This window comes from Anarrhichthys ocellatus, unplaced genomic scaffold, assembly GCF_004355925.1.
Source record: "Anarrhichthys ocellatus isolate YVR2014 unplaced genomic scaffold, GSC_Weel_1.0 scaffold34, whole genome shotgun sequence".
In the NCBI taxonomy this organism is placed as follows: domain Eukaryota; kingdom Metazoa; phylum Chordata; class Actinopteri; order Perciformes; family Anarhichadidae; genus Anarrhichthys; species Anarrhichthys ocellatus.
The window spans coordinates 710,486-730,692 of NW_022280064.1; the positions used below are offsets into that span (position 1 = coordinate 710,486).

General features: G+C 42.9%; 1 protein-coding gene across 2 annotated transcripts; it reads right to left on the bottom strand.

Annotated features, from left to right (window-relative positions):
• Positions 1–2,750: 2,750 nt before the first annotated feature.
• coq8aa (coenzyme Q8A, genome duplicate a) lies at positions 2,751–20,004 on the bottom strand. Of its 2 annotated transcripts, none has more exons than XM_031866099.1 (17): positions 19,618–20,004; positions 15,351–15,450; positions 14,304–14,386; positions 13,949–14,199; positions 13,692–13,854; positions 13,543–13,609; positions 10,236–10,301; positions 9,272–9,400; positions 7,869–7,954; positions 7,256–7,396; positions 6,707–6,788; positions 6,483–6,576; positions 5,728–5,869; positions 5,336–5,443; positions 5,182–5,247; positions 4,769–4,855; positions 2,751–4,601 (listed from the first exon to the last, which is right to left on the bottom strand). In XM_031866099.1, exons 2-17 carry the CDS (start codon positions 15,442–15,444, stop codon positions 4,305–4,307), a joined length of 1,956 nt encoding a protein of 651 aa, XP_031721959.1. In that variant the 5' UTR covers positions 15,445–15,450; positions 19,618–20,004; the 3' UTR covers positions 2,751–4,304. The 2 variants fall into 2 exon arrangements, with proteins under 2 accessions (XP_031721959.1, XP_031721958.1); XM_031866098.1 differs by having other exon boundaries at positions 10,227–10,301.
• Between the last annotated feature and the right edge of the window lie 203 nt (positions 20,005–20,207).

A 20,207-nucleotide genomic window follows, 5' to 3' on the forward strand; every position in this document is an offset into this window, starting at 1 on the left:
GTCCCACTACAACCAGTCCACTCGGTCCCTCTATCCCACTACAACCAGTCCACTCGGTCCCTCTATCCCACTACAACCACTCCTCTCGGTCCCTCTATCCCACTACAACCACTCCTCTCGGTCCCTCTATCCCACTACAACCACTCCTCTCGGTCCCTCTATCCCACTACAACCACTCCTCTCGGTCCCTCTATCCCACTACAACCAGTCCTCTCGGTCCCTCTATCCCACTACAACCACTCCTCTCAGTCCCTCTATCCCACCTCAACCAGTCCACTTGGTCCGTGTCCAACTACAACCACTCCTCTCGGTTCCTCTATCCCACTACAACCACTCTTCTCGGTCCCTCTATCCCACTACAACCAGTCCACTCGGTCCGTGTCCCACTACAACCAGTCCACTCGGTCCCTCTATTCCACTACAACCACTCCTCTCAGTCCCTCTATTCCACTACAACCAGTCCTCTCGGTCCCTCTATCCCACTACAACCAGTCCACTCGGTCCGTGTCCCACTACAACCAGTCCACTCGGTCCCTCTATCCCACTACAACCACTCCTCTCAGTCCCTCTATTCCACTACAACCAGTCCACTCGGTCCCTCTATCCCACTACAACCAGTCCACTCGGTCCGTGTCCCACTACAACCAGTCCACTCGGTCCCTCTGTCCCAGTACACTCGGCCTCACGTAAAAATGATTCCGTGAACACAGAAATCACCGCAGGATGCTCCTCCAGGGCATGTTAGCATTTTAGCATGTTAGCTAGGAGTAGCCTGCTCCTACTGTTCAGGTCACGAACATGGCGGGTGTGTCACTTAGCTCCTTTAGTGGAATTTTAAAACCATTAATTAAGAAAGATGCAAAACAAAAATTAACAATGCCGAGGTACAATAGATCTCATTATAACCACAACCTCTATGTGGTCCTTAATTTGATTGTGCTTGAAGTGGCTCCGGCCCCGTGAACGCAAACATTAATAACATATAATTGATTCAGTATTTATCTTTGTTACACAGCAGGTCATAGTAATCTCTAGTTAGTAATTATTAGTTGGTTAATTCCACAGTTCAGCTGAGTGCCGCCCTTGTTCGGCTGTCTTACAGTTGGGAAGGGAGTTGATCAGAATTAGCTCTGAAGTGCATTTCTTGGTTACTCCACATCAAAACTGTATAAAATCAGTTTCCATGGCAATTGTGGAAATAGTCTCAATAACCATCTGCCCAGGGATGCTGGTGATGAGGATTAAAAACACACAAATCACACAGAAGAAAACTGCTAAAGTTAGAGTTGTGAGAGTGTTTGCCTTTAAAGATTGTGCCCAGACTTGCTGAGTGGCCTCCTCTCACCAAATAAGGATTTCTCTCTGCTTGCTCTTTCTGACCAGACAACTAGGTGCACAACATTCCCCCCTCACACTCCTCTCTTATAGTGTAAACACACCCAGTGGTGAGTGGTTTCCATCTCAGCTCAGCAAGCTGCAACGTCAAAACACATTCAGGTCATCGAGATGTAACGCAGCGACAACACTGCTTTTGAAAAGCGTTTCCACCCAAACTGCAGTCGACATCCCCGCCTCGATACAACCCATTCTAATCACAATATATTTACAACACAGTGGCTTTTAAACTATCTCGGGTCCTGACCTCATGGTTCAGATTCTCTGACTGCAGAGACCTGCACGGGAGTCAAATGTGGCCTCTAGAAAACAGTTTTAGAACTATGTATTCTGGGAAAACAGTAGATGGTATTTGACTGGAACTAATGAAATTGCATGAATCTCTTGGCAAGCTTATGCTTCCATAAGAATATGAAATCCTTGCAGAGAAAAATATACTTAGTTAACGCTGTAGATTATCAGGTTGGCGACCACAAAATGAGAGCATTCTGTGATTAGCATATTCTGCCTCAAGTATGTAGTTCTATCATCCTCTCATGAGGCTCCGATTATTTAGACGCAGTGCTATCAATATTATATAGTAGTCTACGAGCATCTAATGACCGCTGCTGCTTTGTGCAATCATTTCCCACTCCCACCTCTGCTTACAGGATATTGTTTAATAAAGCAGAGATTACACTCTTACACCCAGCTTCATATAATTGCCTGGCTGGCCTCAGGCTGGTTATGTTTTGCTCGTTTATTGGGCTGATGTCAGTATTTCAGGAACTGATGGAGCTTTTATTCGGTTAGTCGCTACGTGGAAACGCATCAGCGCCGCGGGCTGGACACTGAGGTGAACTACAACAGACTGTGGCACTGAAAGACAACAGTTTTTGGGAAAAAGTGTGAACATGCAAGAAGTATCGTAGCTGAGGGTGATTCAGAGAGGGAAAGGGTTTGGCGGGACATGCCCTCACTCTTAACCACCCACTTTCATGTGATACTGGCGTGATTAATGTGCCTGGATATTTACATGCATGTGTATATTTTGTGAATATTTATGTGTGTGTGTGTGTGTTCTTATTTCCCAGGCTCTCTGCCAGTTCCCCGTTGCTGGCCCAGACATTGCTAAATAAGGAAGACAATCTCTCTCTACTGTATTTTCTGTTTTTATCTCTTCCAAACACACATTACAACCTCTTAACCTCCAGTAGAGGATACATGAACACAATCTGGGCTGTATTTACACTGAGATCTATGTTTTATCAACTCAACTGACGCACTATTTAATGTTTCTTTGAAGGGCGGCAGTTCTTTTAAATAGTTTGAAAGTATTAATATCATACAGACAAAAGAGCACACAGAGCCACATGACAAGTAGATCAAACATTTATTATTTTCATTCAATGTCTTTATCACAACTTTTAGTTTGATTAGAACATTTTAAACCGTCTTCTCTTGATATGGAATATAAAGACTACAGGCACCTTGTCTTATCCCCCCCCCCCTCCCATTTTTTCATCTTCACACAAGAGACTGTGATAACTGTGTTCACACTGCAGAGTAGAGAGAAGTTTCACAGCCGCACATCAGCCAGGTGACGGAGGATTTCACACCCGATGTGTGGAGAGATTACCGACTTGTGGAAGCCAGGTGAGCCCACGAGCTGAGCTCGTGCGATATCACGATGAGCTTCTTCCATCTCGACAGTTCATTAACATTCATGAATAAGCACAGGTTGATGTGCTCGTCTTTCTTACAGTGAGCAACATGGATTAATATGGTTTCACCTCCATATTTTTAGAGATAAATGCTTTGGAACTAAACAAAAGAAAACGGAATCTGAAATAAAACTCTGAGCCTTTATGCCAACACGTTGGTAATCAACTGGAATTCACAAGTTAAATCTGCCCCATATGGACAAAACATCAGATGTGACATAAAGAATAAAAATCTACAGCAGATTCTCTATATCGATTTTTTATCACATGATTTTTTAGACACAAACTTAGTAATATCACTCTTTAACCCGAGGTTCATGGTCACTTGAAACAGACTGATAGTTTGAATCAACTTGCTGCCCACAGAATGTCTCCCTAAAAACCTAAAAGTCATAAAACAGAAATCTGAATGGATACACTGATACAGGAAATACACAAGTTAAAAGTCAGCCTTTCTTGTGTGTGAATGCTGAAAAATTCCAGTTTTTCACATTTCATACAAATGAATAAATCAACCTAAACTGAGCAACATCTTGACAAATAATTTTGCTCTCATCAAAACTGTCCCATTTATTGAGCTGTCTACATTTAGACTAAGCAACATGATTGGTATCCAATCTAATCAAACTTCCCACTTATGTTGGTCCTGGCCAATGCTGTGCCTCACACTGACCATATGACTGCGGCTTTATATTTAGAGTTCAGTCCTCTTCCTCAATACAATCAATGTTTCATGTTTTCACCCATGAATTTTCTGGCACTTCCAAAAAGTTCAACTAAACACAGCAAAGCAAAAACGCATAAATCATCAGAAAAGAGATCAAATTCCAACCTGTTTACATTCATTTTACACCTCGACGCAAGGCTGTTCGTCTCTCTCCTTCCATCCACCTCAAGCCGTCTCTGTGCTCTCAGGGCCATATATAGAGTTTGGTCTTAAAGCTCTCCAGACGCCGTGTTCCCTTCTCAAACAAAGAAATGATGGCTGTAATTACGGATAAGTGCCTGTCAAAAGCTCATGGTAGTGGGTTGCCGAAAGGGGGAAGGATAAGCTGCTGCTGGCTGACCAGTTCAGTGCGGGTAACATGGCCTCCGCTCTGCAGTTGTGCGTCATCACACCACGACCTTGCCGCTGACTTGCCCCTTTTCCGTTGGCCCCAGGATCTGTCCGTCAAATCGCCAGATCGCCTGACACTCGGGATGGACTCAGGCTGAGTGAGAGGGAGGCGTGCGGCCCTCCCAGTACTTCTGATACGCCGTGTGGAACATGTCCTTGCACTGCAGCTGTGCGTCCAGCCGGGCGCAGATGAGGAATGAGCCGCCCATCTTGCGGTGGAGCGAGTACGTCTCCTCGGGAGGCGGGGTGAGCCGGTGTTTGAGCATCACAGGGATGAGGTTGTGGATCCTCTCCGTGGTGGACTGGGAGCCAAATTCGAAGTTGCCTGTGGAGGCAAAGGCCTCGCCGAGGATCATCACTGCGTCCACGTGGGCGCTCATCATTGCCTGGATACAGAGAGGAAAAAAAACACACCACAGATTTAGTCTCAGCCAATGACCATCCTGCACAGTTAATGGGGCACTTTTACAAACAAAAAAAGGAATATTTGCTGCATGAACAAATTTACACTTTATACTTTTCATGTCGAGTAGACAGATCAAGAGATATTTACCTTGGTCTCGTATCCGGTCAGGAACTTCATATCGATGGATTTCTTCAGAACTCCCTCTCTGTCGCCCTCAGAGGCTGAACGGATTATCTACAACCAGGATTAAGACTGTTACCGCCATCACTTCTTTCTCTGCATCTCTGAGACATGTTTTAACAGCTCACGCATGGCAACAAAATCTGTATAATTGAGGTATTTTCAGTACCGACTTGGCACTGGACGTTAAACCACAGTACAAATGTCAGCTTTGTTTCCACTTGATGTTTCAAAAAAAATCAAAACCTAAACAAAAGCAGTAGGGGTGCAACAAGTGTGTAAACAGCAGGTGAGTTAAAGTAACTGAAGCTTTGAGTTGATCAAGAAATATGATCCTGTCTATAAATTACTGTTAGAAATAAAATAAATGACTGACTTACCTCGATGTATTCATCTGTGAAACTCTGATCGAATCCTCTCGTGGCTCCAAAGTCCAACAGCGCCACCTAGAGAGACAATCCAATGATCAACTTTCATTGCTCCTAAATCTCTACTGCCAAGTAACAGCTGCTTTCAGCCTGCAGACAGACTCACCCTGTGCGTCTGCGGATCGTAGAAGAAGTTGGACCAGTTTGGGTCAGTCTGCATGAACCTGAACTCAAACAGCTCTCTGAGGCACAGGAGCAAGATGTTGTGACAGATCTGAGACGGGAAAAAAACATGTGGAAGAAGTTCACTGCACTGAGGTCAACTATGAAAGAGAGTGAATGTAATGGGGTTTGGACAGCGGGGACTTGTGGGAAGGAAAGGAGAAGGGGAGAAAGCATGGTAAAAGGACAGAGACCCATTCAATCTATGCATTTATTGATCAGAAAGAAACTAGTCCCGTTTCCCACAAACACACACATCCACCCCTCTGAACACTTTAACTAAATGCGTTCAAATGCAGTCAGCTGAGCATCTATCGGCTGGTTTGTCGGCTGTACCTCGTTCTTCAGGTCCTGTGCGAGGCCCGCGGCCTGGTCGAGGGGAAACCCGGGGACAAGCTCTGTGGTCAGGACATGGCTTCCGGACAGCTCCTCTATCACCTCTGGTACATAGAAGAACGGATGGTCCTTCAATATCTCCCTGAGTCAGAACGAGGATTAGATACAAAGACATAAATCCAGGTTAAGTCGGCCTGTAGTCCATATATATTATATATATATATATATATATATATATATATAGCTGGCTGGCAGTTTCAGTGGTTCTGATAACCTTGAACCAGAGAGGTGTGTATGTGTAACATGAGTCTTTCTACTGCTGTGCGCTCCATGAGAGAGAGACGGCACATTGCAGTCATTGCAGCAATGGTGCTAGAGTCTAAACAAGCCAGGGTTGTAACAGAGATACAGTTGACCATGCGTTTAAGGGGTTTGTAATACATTTATTCCTGGCACAACAACAAAAACAAGCTACAAACTGGCCTTTATCAATTTTTAATAAGCTTGAATTTGGATATTACATTTTTCTAATCCTTAAACTAGTATTTTAATTAGCACAACCAGTATCACATTGTAATCGCATCTCCCTACACATTTTACATTTTAATTCTAGGTATTTTTCTCTGATTATTAACATAATAAAGTGTAAGTAATCAACTTTCCACCGGTTACAACTGAATGATTATAAACATGTATGTTGTGGTTTTCTGGGGGCTTTGTCAATTACACTGAAACACATCCGACGTAAGACTCACTTGAATTTCGTTGCACACTGGGCCTCTCGGATATAGTCGCACTCCAGCGCTAGCTCTTTTCTCATCACGTCTATCAGGTGCTCCGGAAACAGACCTACAGAGAGACACAGACAACACACACAGTGGGATACAGTGCACACGATTACAGATGGAGAAACGAAGAGTGAAGTTGTGCATGACTGAGAAGGGGAGCATGCTTGTGTTCGTATGACGGAGAGTTTCACCTTCAGGCAGGGCATTGCTAATTCTCAGCACCGTCATCAAGTTGTTGACGTCACTGTTGATACTCTGAGCCACACCGGGGTACTGGGAACAAAGAGAAAATGTAATTTGATCATTAAATGAGGGAACGCCATCTTTTATGTGGTCTTGATATTCAAAATCCCACTTTGAAATACTGTTAATGCATCTTTATAGTGTAATGCAACCACAGTTTTCACAGCGATTGAAATTATTCTCTATCATGAGATTAAAATAATTATTTGTAATTTTACTGTTGAATCCTTCATGAATTCTAAAAGCATTTATTTTAAACATTGAAGACGGCAATTAGACGGATAATCTGTAAATACTGTAAATGCATAAAATAACAATCTGAGATGTTTCTAGTTTTGACTCTTTCTCACTGACTCAGGTCTGATCTGAAAACAAAGTCTGTAAACAGACCGGAGATCAGATTCTGTGTGAGATAAACTCTCCAGTTCCACTTTTAACAACATGAGAATGTTCTGTGTTCACACACACACACACACACACACATGTTCACAGTGTACCTGTATTTTCATGGCCACCTCCCTGCCGTCCTTCATCTTCGCCAGGTGAACTTGGCCGATGGACGCTGCTGCAAACGGACGCTCCTCGAACGATTCCAGCTTGTCTCTCCAGTTAGGACCCAAGTCGCTGTTCAGCGCGTTCTGCAGATGGACACAATATTTAGAATTTATCACTAATAATTTTATCCCTGGTGGGGTTAAAGGTGAGTTCACAGCGGGCTTGATGATATTTATAATAATAAAAATGTTATACTATAAGAAGCAACTTTCACATAGAGATTCTGCAATACTGCTGTGAAGAAGATCAGCAATTTCTTTATTTTTAAATCTCCCAGCAGTTAGGCAATAAATAACACGTCATTTAAACATCACACCGGTTCCGCTGTGCCGGCTGTCAACACACAGACGTTGTAGCTTTCATACCAAACAGCGAGGCTGAATAACAACAGTCCCGCCTTCAAGAGGCTGTGGGAAAGGTGCTCAAGGTAGAATTTATATTGCTATACTTATTACATCATCAGTTACAATGTGTTACAGCCGATTCCAATCCATCCAATTATAATTACCAGTTAATACAAAATAAAAAGAACAAGAAGAAGACGAAGACACTTACTGTCATTTGCTTGATTGGCATGAAGTCAGCACTCTGTCTTACGCGCTCAAAGATCTTGGCGAGTTGAGGGTTGATGAATGCATCATCTGAAATACACAAACACAACTGAGTTCTGAACTGGACCGACATGCAGGTCCCGAGGCAAAGGCCGGCTGAACTGACAACAAATTGATGTTTCCCTAAAGCCTGTAACGCTGCCGTCAACTACGGCTACACTATGGCAGCATTTGTACTCCAGGTGTGGTTCGTTGCTTTGAGATGCCCGGAAAGCTGCAGTACAAGACATAAGGCACACCGTGAATATGGGTTCATAGCTTTAATAAAACAATACCGACGGTCTGTGCATTTTCCCACCTACAACTTCATTGTTCAACTGACTTGTGTTAAACCGCACTCGACAGCGTAAGCTGAAGAATCGTACTGAGCCAAGGGGAATCACTGAGATCCCAGGTTTACTTTCAATCAAGAAAACTTAATCACAATAAAGGAAAAGAAAACACTGCTTGGCAACTAGAACGAATAATTTGGCTGACATTGCTGATGATATGAGTAATCAGTATTACAAACTTTATTATTAGTTTTAAAATAGCTTCTGACCTCTCAAGGTGAACGGTATCTTGGATCGGTGGTAAAGGGTACAATGGCTGGAAGCATAATCATCTGCATTCCTGCTCTGACTGATAAATACCAGTCAGTGTCAGCATTTTTCCTGCAGATTTACTGATTCCAGTCATGTTTTACTGTTCAAAGTTAACTGTAAAGACTTTGAAGTCTTTTTACATCCTGTCTGTAGGAGAAGACTGACCTTTCTGTCCATTTTCCGATCAATCATTTTAGTTTGAAGACTGAACTTGTAACCGCCTTAGAGATGGAGTAAAGCTATGGCCGTTCAGCAAATAACCACACACAAGGTCAACCCACTGTGCTGAAAACTGTTTAGCAAACACTGGGCAGCCAGCGTCCTTTTCTCTCCTCCTACTGTTTTTGTTGCTTTTTAATTTTTCTACACTGAACCGTGTGTGTGAAGTATACGCTAACATGTTCTGACCTCCACTGGCAAAAGACAAAAGGTCGGCAGCCAAAATCAGGCAGTGAGGAAAACCGCGATAAACAAATTTAATGATGTGTCGTTTAGTCCCGTTACCTGATCCGGCCGCACCAGCGTGTTTACCGACGCTGGCTTTCTGCCCTTGAACTTTGGCTTACGTGTGCGAATAACAAACCAGCTTACAAATTACATTACAACTTATTCTCAGCCGCTGCTACCTGCATGTTTGTTGTCTGTGTGCAGCAACGGGTCAATGTCACAACTCTGACAGAGCGAATAGAAAAACTGTCAGCTCCCCCGAAACTCCACGACATCTGTGCGTCAAAGCCGCCAGTCGTAAATAACTCTCGCTCACCTTGAATGCTGAGCATCTGTCCCAGCTTTAACGCTGCTCCTCTGACTTTACACAGGGTTCTGACGATGCGTTCGGCGTTGGCCTCGGACAGGAAGGGGCTGGAGTCCAGGACGCCTTTCTTATTGTCACCTGCAGTGGCACAGAACAGAGAGGGTGTTGGTTCTATGCCTCCTTTTACACCAGTGTGTCAAGACTAAAGTCAAAGTGTGGAGCCACATTTTTATGCAATTACTGTAACTATGTAACACTTTTAGTTTGTGCTCAGGTGAAGTCATTTAGATTGATCAATATCAATAGTTTAAAGGTTTATATACAATATGCGCATGTGTCTGTGAGTATGTGCGTCAGTAGGTCACCGGTTAGTAAGTTTTAGTGCGTCTGAAGCTCCCTTGAGAGGCTTTTGCAGAGATTTACCACACACACACACACACACACACACACACACACACACACACRCACACACACACACTTACAGGAGTTCATAGCCTCCCTGCTAGGATTAACTCTCACACACACACACACACACACACAGATAAACGCCCACAAACAGGCGCACAAATGCCACATATTTACTCTCGTACGCTGTTTCAGTTTAGCTCTGTTTTGACATTAGCAGGTTCACTGTGCGGAGCAGGAGTGTTTGTTTTGGTGGGAGGTTGCTGTGAGAGGCGGCTGAATTGCTAATTGTGCTCTGCTGTTATGCAAAACGTGTGTAGTATGTAGCAGCATGCGTAAAATATGGGTATTGAAAAAATGATGCAAGCTTTTACCGGAATGCAGTTGTAAAATCGCACAATAAACAGAAATACCTGTCCTTACAGGCACAGAACTCTCAGACGTGTACTCTATTAGATCATTTAAATCCTGCACAGATAACTTAGCTGTTTGGTACAGAGGCTCCCTATTGATGCTGTGTGAGCAAGTGTGGGTGTGTTAGTGGGTTTGTTAGTGTTACCTGCTGTACCATTTTGTCTCATGGTCTTCTTGGCAACTTCTGCCAGTGCTCCAATCCCCAAACCTACAGCTAGACCTGGTGGAGACACAGACAGACAGACAGACAACACCACAATGTCATAACTTAACAGATAAATGTAAAACTTAGTCACCAGTGTTGACTCTAAGGAATGTTATTCTCATCATAATAAAATGTGAAACAGAACATATGAGACAAACAATATGTCGGCAGATAAGCCCTAAATTAACTCGGCAGAGTGCAATGACAGAACTGTAACAGCTGCACTTCTGCCAACCCACCAGAGCACATGGAAATCTAAATATATGAACAATTAAACTCTTAAAATACTTAATCCTCTGAAGAAGTTACAGGGTTATCTTAGCAGATGATGGAAAGGAAAAGCAAGCGAGTCATGGTTGGACTGTTTGTGAGCCAGTTCCTCCAAAGCCTGGTCTCTACCTTACATAACTCAGCATTACATAATCGTTTAGTCAGCGTTCTCTGAGGCAACAAATCAGAGATCCGAAGAACAGTGGATGGACGAATCAGGACAGAGCCTGCTTCAGTGCCTTGTTTACAAGTGGACCGAGCATTTTTTCTCCGGTCAAACGTGTGAAATCTCTTCTATTGTTGCGGACAAGTCGGACCAGAGAGAATTATATTGTGCATCACAATTTCTGACAAATCTACCTCGTGTAACCTGACAGTGTCATCTTACTCTTTGTGTGTGTTTACAGACGGACTGCTGTGCACTACTTACAAGCTTAAAAGGAAAATAATAACCTTTATTTACATCGCAGTTTTCTAAAAACGATGTTTATAGAGTGCTTTACATACATGCTCTCTACGTTTAAACAGTTAAAATTCCAGCTGCAGAATTTTAAACAAGCTGCAGATGATTTCTGTTCCCTCATTTGACATTCGGAACCAGAAAAAAACATAAAAATATATATTCCCGTTTCAAAAACCTCAGCAAAACCTTTCAAACATGGCGTTATACAACAGATGGAGACGTCTAAGCAGGTGAATGTTTGTGCTTGTGTGTACCTATGTGTGTATTCTATGTCTTTATGTTCTAGGTGCAGCTCCCTGATGAGTGATTGAGGGCACCTGGATGAAGGTGTGGGTTTTACTTATATAAGTCCCTCCTTGCTCCGCCCTCGCTCTCTCTCATCTGCCTGCACCAGACCCTGGTCTTCAGTTAGATTGGCACATTACAGTTTATTTGTGTCCTGTAACAAACTGGCAGCTGTGGTTTTTGAATCTAACTTGATGTGGTGTCCGTCCTTATGTTGCGACTTCCAAGCCAGTCGTAACATAATGGGGGCTCGTCCGAAGCTCAGTCAGCCTTAGGTAATTTTTTTGTTGTTGTAATAATCGCTGTTGCCATGAAACATGCAAACAGGCTTATGATTCTATAAATCACTGTGCAGCTTGTTCTCACACCTAAACTGCCTAAAACCTGCATTCACTATCTCCACTCGCTCGTAAGCTGTGAGTCAAACAACTTGTATAACTTGGTCAACAAATACTGCAGGAGAGTGAAGGACAGACAGAGGCCAAAATCCCCCCCACGACACCTTCTAAATGTTACCACTGTCAACATGCCGAATCAACTCGACTCGTCTCATTGTAGATCGTGTAAGTCACGTAGGTTTGGAATGAGCCGCGGCTAAATTCTGCTGCGTGTTATTTGTGCTGGCAGTCCGGTCCGACTCACCGAGAGACTCTGTTCTGGGTTGACATGGTTTGTTTACCCTGGTCCCTTTGCTTTTAGCTCCTCTGTACAACAATCTGAGCCACCTGTTAACCTTTCCATCACCTGCCTGAAGTGAAGCAACGAGCTGCTGATTTACAAGCTCTGATCCGTCACGCCAAACTATGTCCGCGGCTGCTTGTGAGATTTTCAACGTGCTCGTGTGAATGAGTGTTTTAGCCTTTGAACAAGCTTATCACTGAAATCACATCCTGTCTAGATATGACTTTGAGACAAGGAGACCCAGATCTCTGTACTCGCCTTCATCTGCAAACATTTCAATATTAGATTCAATATTTTTCAGCAGTGGTAGACACATAAATAAGACCATAAATAATAATAAAACGCATGCCCTGAACAGTAAGTACAACCTTTCAGCTTGTCAGCAATGTTTACAACTGCTTCAATTCTTAATTACTATTTGGAATTTGTTTATTTTAAAGTGTTTAAATCTCTGGTTTTTAGATATGCTTTTATTTTGAGTTGGCAGTCATGTTTGTGTGTTGTGTCACAGCTAATAGGCTTAGAGAACAGGCAACATGGTCAAACAGAAGCTTAACTAACACACAACAATATGCAGCGCAAACTCACACAGATTTTACTGCAGCTGCTGCTGCACTCTCTTTCTGTTGACTATCGAGGCGTTTATTTCGGCAATGACCATTAATAAGGGCTCCATATGCTTGACCTAATTACTATAAGTGTTTGTTCAACTGAGTCCAGTTTCATGTTACCTTTCTGTGGGACGCATGAATTTACTCAGCAAATTATGTTTACAGTATTATAGGTATTATGTGTCAGAGCTGGTAGTTGGTGCTAGAGGGGAGGTCATCGGGTCATTAAAATCCAAAGGTGCATGTATGCTTTGAGGTGCTGTAATGACATTCCTGCATGTTATGTTTTGTCTTATTTCCTGTGAGCTCCATGTTGTTGCCATTTAAATATGCCTGTACATTCAGTGGTGTTGTCTTGACATTATTGACTGTACAGACTTTGAGAAGTTCGTGTGCTGCTGACACAACACCGACTGCCCTGAACTCAGTGATCCCAGCTCGTTGAGGAGGTGGTAGGTTACAGCTAGACTAGATTACAAGGATACGTTTCCAGAACTTCACCAACAAATTCATGTCACGTTACGAGCACAAACTATTTCTTTTATTGTAGCTAACTAACTAGAGAGAAGCCACATCATTTAACAAATATTCAGTGGGTAAAATACGGGAGGACCGCCTGAAAGAGTCAATAGCAACATTTCGGGGGTCTCTAAAATCATAAGACATTTTTTTGTCACTTGCAAAAAAAAAAGTCATGAAAATCTCTTTTTAAATCTTGGACGGGACCCCCAATTGCCTCCGAGTATTTCGCACCCTACAAATATTAATTTAGTGATTAGTCCCATGCAGACTCTTCTCTATATACTAATATCATTATTTTAATGACTGCACAGACTCAACTGTATGTATCCACGGATGCAGACGTGCACCTAGACACACAGTCAGACCAGCCAATGAATCAGCCATTATTCAGACAGAGTAACAAAGAGTGGTGTAACTTCCAAACCTCCAAAGTTGGCCAGTCTGCTGAGCCGAGTCACTGGCACTTTCCTCTCTCTGGCTCTCTCGCTCAACTGAAGAAGAAAGACCAGTAAAGACACCTTTCCATTCACATCAATGTGTGTTTGTGATTAAGAATATAGGAACAAGACTTACCATCTGTTTGTGTGATTTGATCTCAACCTTCTTGCCCTGTCGTGCTTTCTCAATGTCTTCGGTGGTGAGTCCTCCCACTGTGGTCGGGTCCTGATGGTAGCTCCTGAGCTGACTGACGTGATGTCCCCACAAATGCCTGTTCAGACTGTGGTTGTAGAAGTGTCTGCCACACCCAAAGCAAAAAGTGATTTACATTTATTCTCCAAACAGCAGCACAAACGTGTAAACCCCTTGAGTGCAACTGAGACTATTCCTACCTGGTATCTTGGTGGTAAGATCTGGTGTGTCCACTGAACTGTTTGCTGGGATCTTTATATCCCTCAAACAGCGACTGTTTGCCGCCAACATGGCTCGCTCCTGCTGCTGCAAAATCATCACCACTTCCTGTTTGATCCACTGCGAAGTCCACATCTTCCTCCTTGAACTCTGAAGCTGCGAACACACCGTCGTCCTCGGGGAAGTCATATTCAGACTCTGATAAGGACGTCTGCTGCTGGCCAGTCAGCGCCTGGACAGACACATAAACATGAAGACTCTTACAAAAAGAAAACGTACTCGTAGTCGTCTTTTGCTAAACTTTGCAGCCGATTTGCACAGTAGTAATGCACACACCTGCATTGTCATCATGGCGGCAGAGAGGCTTTGCTCAGCAGCCGATTGGACACTTTGGACTGCAGCGCCAACTCCTGAGAGCCCTGGGTTACAATTAACAAAAAAATACTATTATTAGTTCTTCGGTACACTACAAACTAACCATACAGCAGATTTGGATTTGGATTACATACATATTACATACATATTGGAGGGTATTGTATTGGAGTTAGCAAGCTAGCTAACCTAAATGTTTTAATGCAGTTACCACTCCTTTTCAAAAACTAAACACTTTTTTATTTAAACTTTATGTGTAAAGCTAATCACAAGCTAGCCTGTCATTATGTGAGCTAATGAGCAAGTCAGTTAAATATCTTAATGCAGTACACTGAGAATTGTTTTGTGCATGTCAGAGTCAAATTTAGGAACTAAACATGCGGGAAACCTATAAAAGAAAAAAAAAAAAAGTCAAGTAAATCATATGCACACTAGGAGTGAGAATTATAATTGTTTTTGTCCTATTTGAATTGTGCCATGAATTAAGATGTTTGTCAATTTCAAAAGATAATTTCCCGGCTGATTAAAAAAAGCTGCTGGATAAAAAACACCAGGTAAGATAACTTTACATGTGTGCGTGGAACATTGCTAAGTTACCTAGCTAGCCAGGAAGCCACGGTGACGTCCATGCTGGTGTCGTACATTGAGAGACGTACATGAAAGGTGCAGGGCGGTTTCACGCTAAATCAAATGGTCCCGTTATAAAGTGCGACTTTCTTGTGTTGCCAAATGATCTTTTTAATTGACAAATATCATATGTGTAACTCAAGACACAATTAAAACGGGATCAAAAATATTTGTCTCTTGCCAACTACGATTCATATTCTTCCAAAGTACGGTCCCATAAGGGACACGGGGAGAGATGGGCCTTTGCCTCTCTATGGAGGCATATAAAAGTTAGTTAATGATAACAAAGAATAATATTAGTGTGGCACCAGTGTGAGTTCAGTGACATAATGATCCTTCCCTCTTTTATGGGTTCCTTGCAAACAACAGGTGTGTTGAACTCACCTGCTCCACTGCGCAGGGTGCTGCTCTGAGTCTCCACGACCGCCTGGCCCAACTTAGCCAAGCCTCGCATCAGTAGCATCATATCGCCAGCCATGATGGACTACAAACAGAGACAAAAAACAAATATCACCGTTAGTTAAGCCACATCTCTTTTCATAGTAGGCCTGGTAGCGTGGGGAAGTACATAGCGTTCTCCCAGAATGAAGACAACAATCAGGTCAGATATCTAAATGTGTGACACCTTGTCAGCAAAGATGAGAGGAGCACAGACAAAGACATTCAGATGGACAAGAAGGCATAAAACCTGTCGTCAACACACGTTCTGCTGCCAAACATTAACACGCACATTCACAAGCACACACAGCTGTCACATCTTGAGGTGACCGGGACTATGACACTTTGTCTATAAATACTCACGACCTCCAATCCCCGTGTGAGCGCCACACACACACGCACACACAAGAAAGGAAAGGGGTATGCCGTGCACGCATGTGTGCTGTGCAGATATGTGCATGAGGGTCCAGGCCTGGATGTGTTACTGGAAACTAGGAGGGAGGAGTTGGAGGGTTGCTGGGTGCTGCCTGTACCAGCTATTTTCTGTGCATGAGTGAATGTGGGTGCACGTTTTTGTTCATGTACAAGGTTTGACGTCACACTTTACTTGTTTTCTGTTGAAAGGTTTATCTCAAAGTATTCAATTTCTTTCCAAATCATCAATCTGGATTATCTTTTGTTAAATTCCTTTGTCAAGCTCAAACAGTCGGCACACCACACAAAGCTGAAACTGCGATAATGAACTCGTGAACATATCTTAAGGTCCATTTGGGACAAAAAGTTCAGTTCCCCTCTCTTTCCTCTCCGTCTCTTATCGAAGCAGAGCTGCATTCCTCTCTTGCAATCTGCAGTACTTCCCCGAGTGTGTTTGCGACAGTCTTACAGGTGCCGTTTTTGTGGGTGTGACGACATGCTTCAACACAGCTCAGCTGGGATTCGGGCCAATGGAAAAAGCTGTTGCTGAAAGCTTCAAAAGCAGTACGTGAGTGTGTGTGTGTGTGTGCCGCTACACACACACACACTCACACTGAGTCAGAAAGTGGGTCATCCATCCTGCTTCTGGGCTGCACTGCGTTTTCAGACGCCAGACTGAAGACGAGGGGTTGAAGAAAACACTGATTTGAATCTTATTCTTATTATTGTCTGATAGTGTTTTTTTGTTATTATCATTAATTAACCACATGACAGATAGTATGAGCCTCAAATTAAAAAGAAACACAAAACAACACTCGAATAGAAGTCATTTAAGAGAGAGTTAAAGCTGATAGATTTTTTTTGATGAACTGCTGTCTGTAGTTATTTTTGGGGACTTTTACGTTCATGTTGGCAACTCCGAGGACAGCAGCACAAAAGAACCGTGTTGTATTCTGGGACTGACTCAGCATGTGACGGAGCTCGAACACAATAAGGGCTGAACTCTGGAAAAGAAAACGACTCCAAGGGACTTAACATTTAAGGCTTTCTCAGGCCTCCTCTGTTTAATGTCTACGTGCTCTCACCGGCGCAGTTCATGCAAAACAACATATCTTACAGATGACACACAGATTCATACAACGACATCATCGGGTGACTATGGTCCCACACAAGCACTGAGTAAGTGCACTGTGCAAACGAATGATTGGATGAGCCAACGTTTCTCCAGCTAAACAAAGAAGAACAAATAAGAGTCAAAATTTGCAAATGAACCGACTTCAGAATACATTATAGCAGTTATACTGCAGGTTACGGCATGTTTGAAATATCAATAAAATATAATAAAAGATTGTTCTTTGTATTTTATTGTCAAAACAATTATCACAGCACTGAGTCAGCTCAACGATCCTGCATGATCTTCTCGTCGGCTGGGAGTTAAGGTAGGAAGTTTGTTCTGAGGCAAAGGAGCCTATTAAAGCTAGGATTGGTAATCTTGAGAATCTAGCAAGAAAGTCGGCAACACTGACAGCCCGTCCCCTTCAGGCCTCTCTTCAAAGCCACTCCCCGAAAATGATTATTATGAACGTAAACATATAATTATGAATATAAACAACCAACATGGCTATTGTTAGCACTCTTACTGGCTTATTACAGTCCTGCAACAGACACCAGATTTTTCTCTCTTTTTTTTTTTTTGCTTCAGGATGTAATGAGAATTTTAACAAAAATATCGAAAATGATTTTGAAGGAGATTACCTATAACCCAAAGCAGCAACACAGAGCTGCAGAATGCAAATGCTCACGGCAAAAATATTAAATATTGTGGCGCAGGCACGGCTACAACATACTTAAAGCGTAAGACATACTCGTGCGTTTCTGCAGGATTCAGAGCTGTGAACACTGTTGAATAAATTCAACTTCCAAAATCTGATACTATGAAGAAGAAGTTACTGTTTATTGCTAAATGAAAATCGATTGAGCAACTTCCCATTTGTCAATGTGGGTGTGTTGCCTCAGTATTTGTTTAAGGGCTGCTTTCTTCCTCTGCATTAGTGTAGAAAAAGTCAACTAAAAGAGAGAGGATGCTCATAGGTTTTATAACCTGAATAGAAATGTAACTAGAAGCAGTTCTGATGCTCAGTGGGCGAGAGGTCACTACAAGGTGTTTGTGAGGCCCAGCCTGTGATTATACATGGTATTGTGTGACTAAAACACACACACACACACACACACACACACACAGCTAAGCCTCAGTTGTTGCCTGGGCTCCTCTGTCCTCCACAAGCTGTTGACTCACTGCTGTGAAAATAGCCAGGCACCGCAGCAGCATGAGTCTATATCTGAGCGCTGTACATCTAACGGCTAACGGACAGCCTCCAGTCACTGCCCCTCGCCGCTGGTCCTGAGCCAAACATGAGGGAAACCACGTCTCCTGCAAGACCACAATACAGAGGAGAGCCTAGAGCGATTGATGAAACTATTTTGCTTATCGATAAATCAGTTTGAGTTATTTCTTTATTTAGTTAAGTAAATTACTTATTCATTTTTGACAGTTACTGTACCGGTATTGGCCACAACACAGCGGTAATTATCAGGTAATTGCCTGATCAACACTGGATTTGGATACTGTCAATATTTCAGATTTAAAAAAAAAAATCCAATGACAAGTCGACTAACACTCACACATTTTGTCGATTCATTCATTATTTGATTTAATCGACAGATCAGTAACACAGAGTTTCTCCACAGAGAATCACACAATAGCACCACTTTAAATCTCTTGTTTTAGCATGAAAAACAACTTATCGACGAAAGCAATCTGAGTCGACGAAGACCAAAACAACCGATTAGTCAACTTATCGACTAAGAGGGAGCAGCCCTGCGTAATATAAACACACCTTTCTGATAAGGATCCCATCACTTTGGTTATGAAAGCATTGCGACCAAGTGTAGCCTGTTCTGAGCCGTGACAAAAATAAACTTGTCGGTGCCGTTTAATGGAAAAAAACTATCTCAAGGAAATTACCTCAGACAGTTTGTGCCTTTGGCATTGCTATGCTGCAACCTCTTGGATGTCATACACAACCTCTACTAATGCATCTGTGCTGTCAGTCAGGCTCTAGTGTCATAAGTGTTATAACACACTGCTTCAAATGTGAAGTTATTCAAATACACTATACACACATGCAGTGTGTATTAGGTTTAAATATTGTATGTAAGAGGTAGCTCACATTAATACAATATATTGTGTCAGAGTCACCCTACATGTGCCGATACATACACACTATGTAAAAGTACACTACTAGTACACGTTTCATTAGTACTTGAAACAAATCAAAGTGCAAATATACTTCACGAATGGTATTAAAACGGATATATATTCCGGACAGTAAACCTCTTAACTCCCCGTGCAGATACAGGTAGATCAATAAATCCTTCAGGTCAACGAACGTGGCCCAAAATCTGTGATTATAAACTTCCTCGCGGGCGTGTAGCCACGAGACTCACTGCCACAACAAAACGCGTGCCACGCTGTCAACTGCCCATTATTAAAGCTGGTTAAGCACGTTTAATAAATCATTTAAAAGTAACGTTACTTGAATGAATCACGTCGGTAAAGTTGGCAGAAGTGACAGAGCGGCAACAGACGACGCGGACACCTCGGCACGCGGAGGCGGATTTGATGAAGGAAGCTGTGAACGTGGACGTGAACGTGAACAGGACTAACCGGAAAGAAATAGTATTTTAAAGAGCATATTTAATATTTAGTACGTGCTTATTGTTGATAGCAGATACTCACCAGTACTTGTCGCCTCTGCTTGTTTCTCCAACTCTGTCAGCGGTGTGCGCGAGTCCAACTAAACGAACAACTGTCTAATTAGCATAAACGCATACAACAGCACGTTCACGCGGTGGGTGTCTTTTCCACGCAGGAGTTGCAGGTTGCCCTCTGAGTCCTACTGTTGTTGCTGCTGCTGCTGCTGCGTCTAATCCAGAATGTCTCCACCACGAGGTCAAACCTTATTTACCAACCAGAGCCGTGCATTTGAATGATACAGCTGTGATGTTTTTTTGCAGGTGTGCATGCAATCCTCAGCCTTGTCTGTGTCACTTTCGACCCTTCAGTCTGCCCTCAAATCTAATCTCAAAGCCAGTACAGTTACAGTTTTATCTCCCCTCGTAGACCTGCTAAACTTTATCTATGCACGGCTCTGGTCATGCTCTGCTCCTATTGGTCCTCGTCGTCTGTTGACAGGAGGTGTGGACTGAAACGCGGCTTCTCATTGGTTCATCACGCGAGAAAAACAAGAAGCATGTTTGTACTGCGTCCCAAAGCCCGACTCTGTATTATTGAGTGCAAATTCCGGTTTTTACAAGGTTTTACATGAG

Bases quoted from the DNA above. Each gene is read 5' to 3' on its own strand.
- coq8aa (XM_031866098.1), bottom strand. From the start codon at position 15,444: ATGGCTGGCGATATGATGCTACTGATGCGAGGCTTGGCTAAGTTGGGC. The intron at 6,789-7,255 runs GTACACTGTGAA...CTTTGTTCCCAG, and splicing joins AGGTGGCCATGAAAATACAG to TACCCCGGTGTGGCTCAGAG. The intron at 5,248-5,335 runs GTGAGTCTGTCT...TTGTCTCTCTAG, and splicing joins ACGATCCGCAGACGCACAGG to GTGGCGCTGTTGGACTTTGG.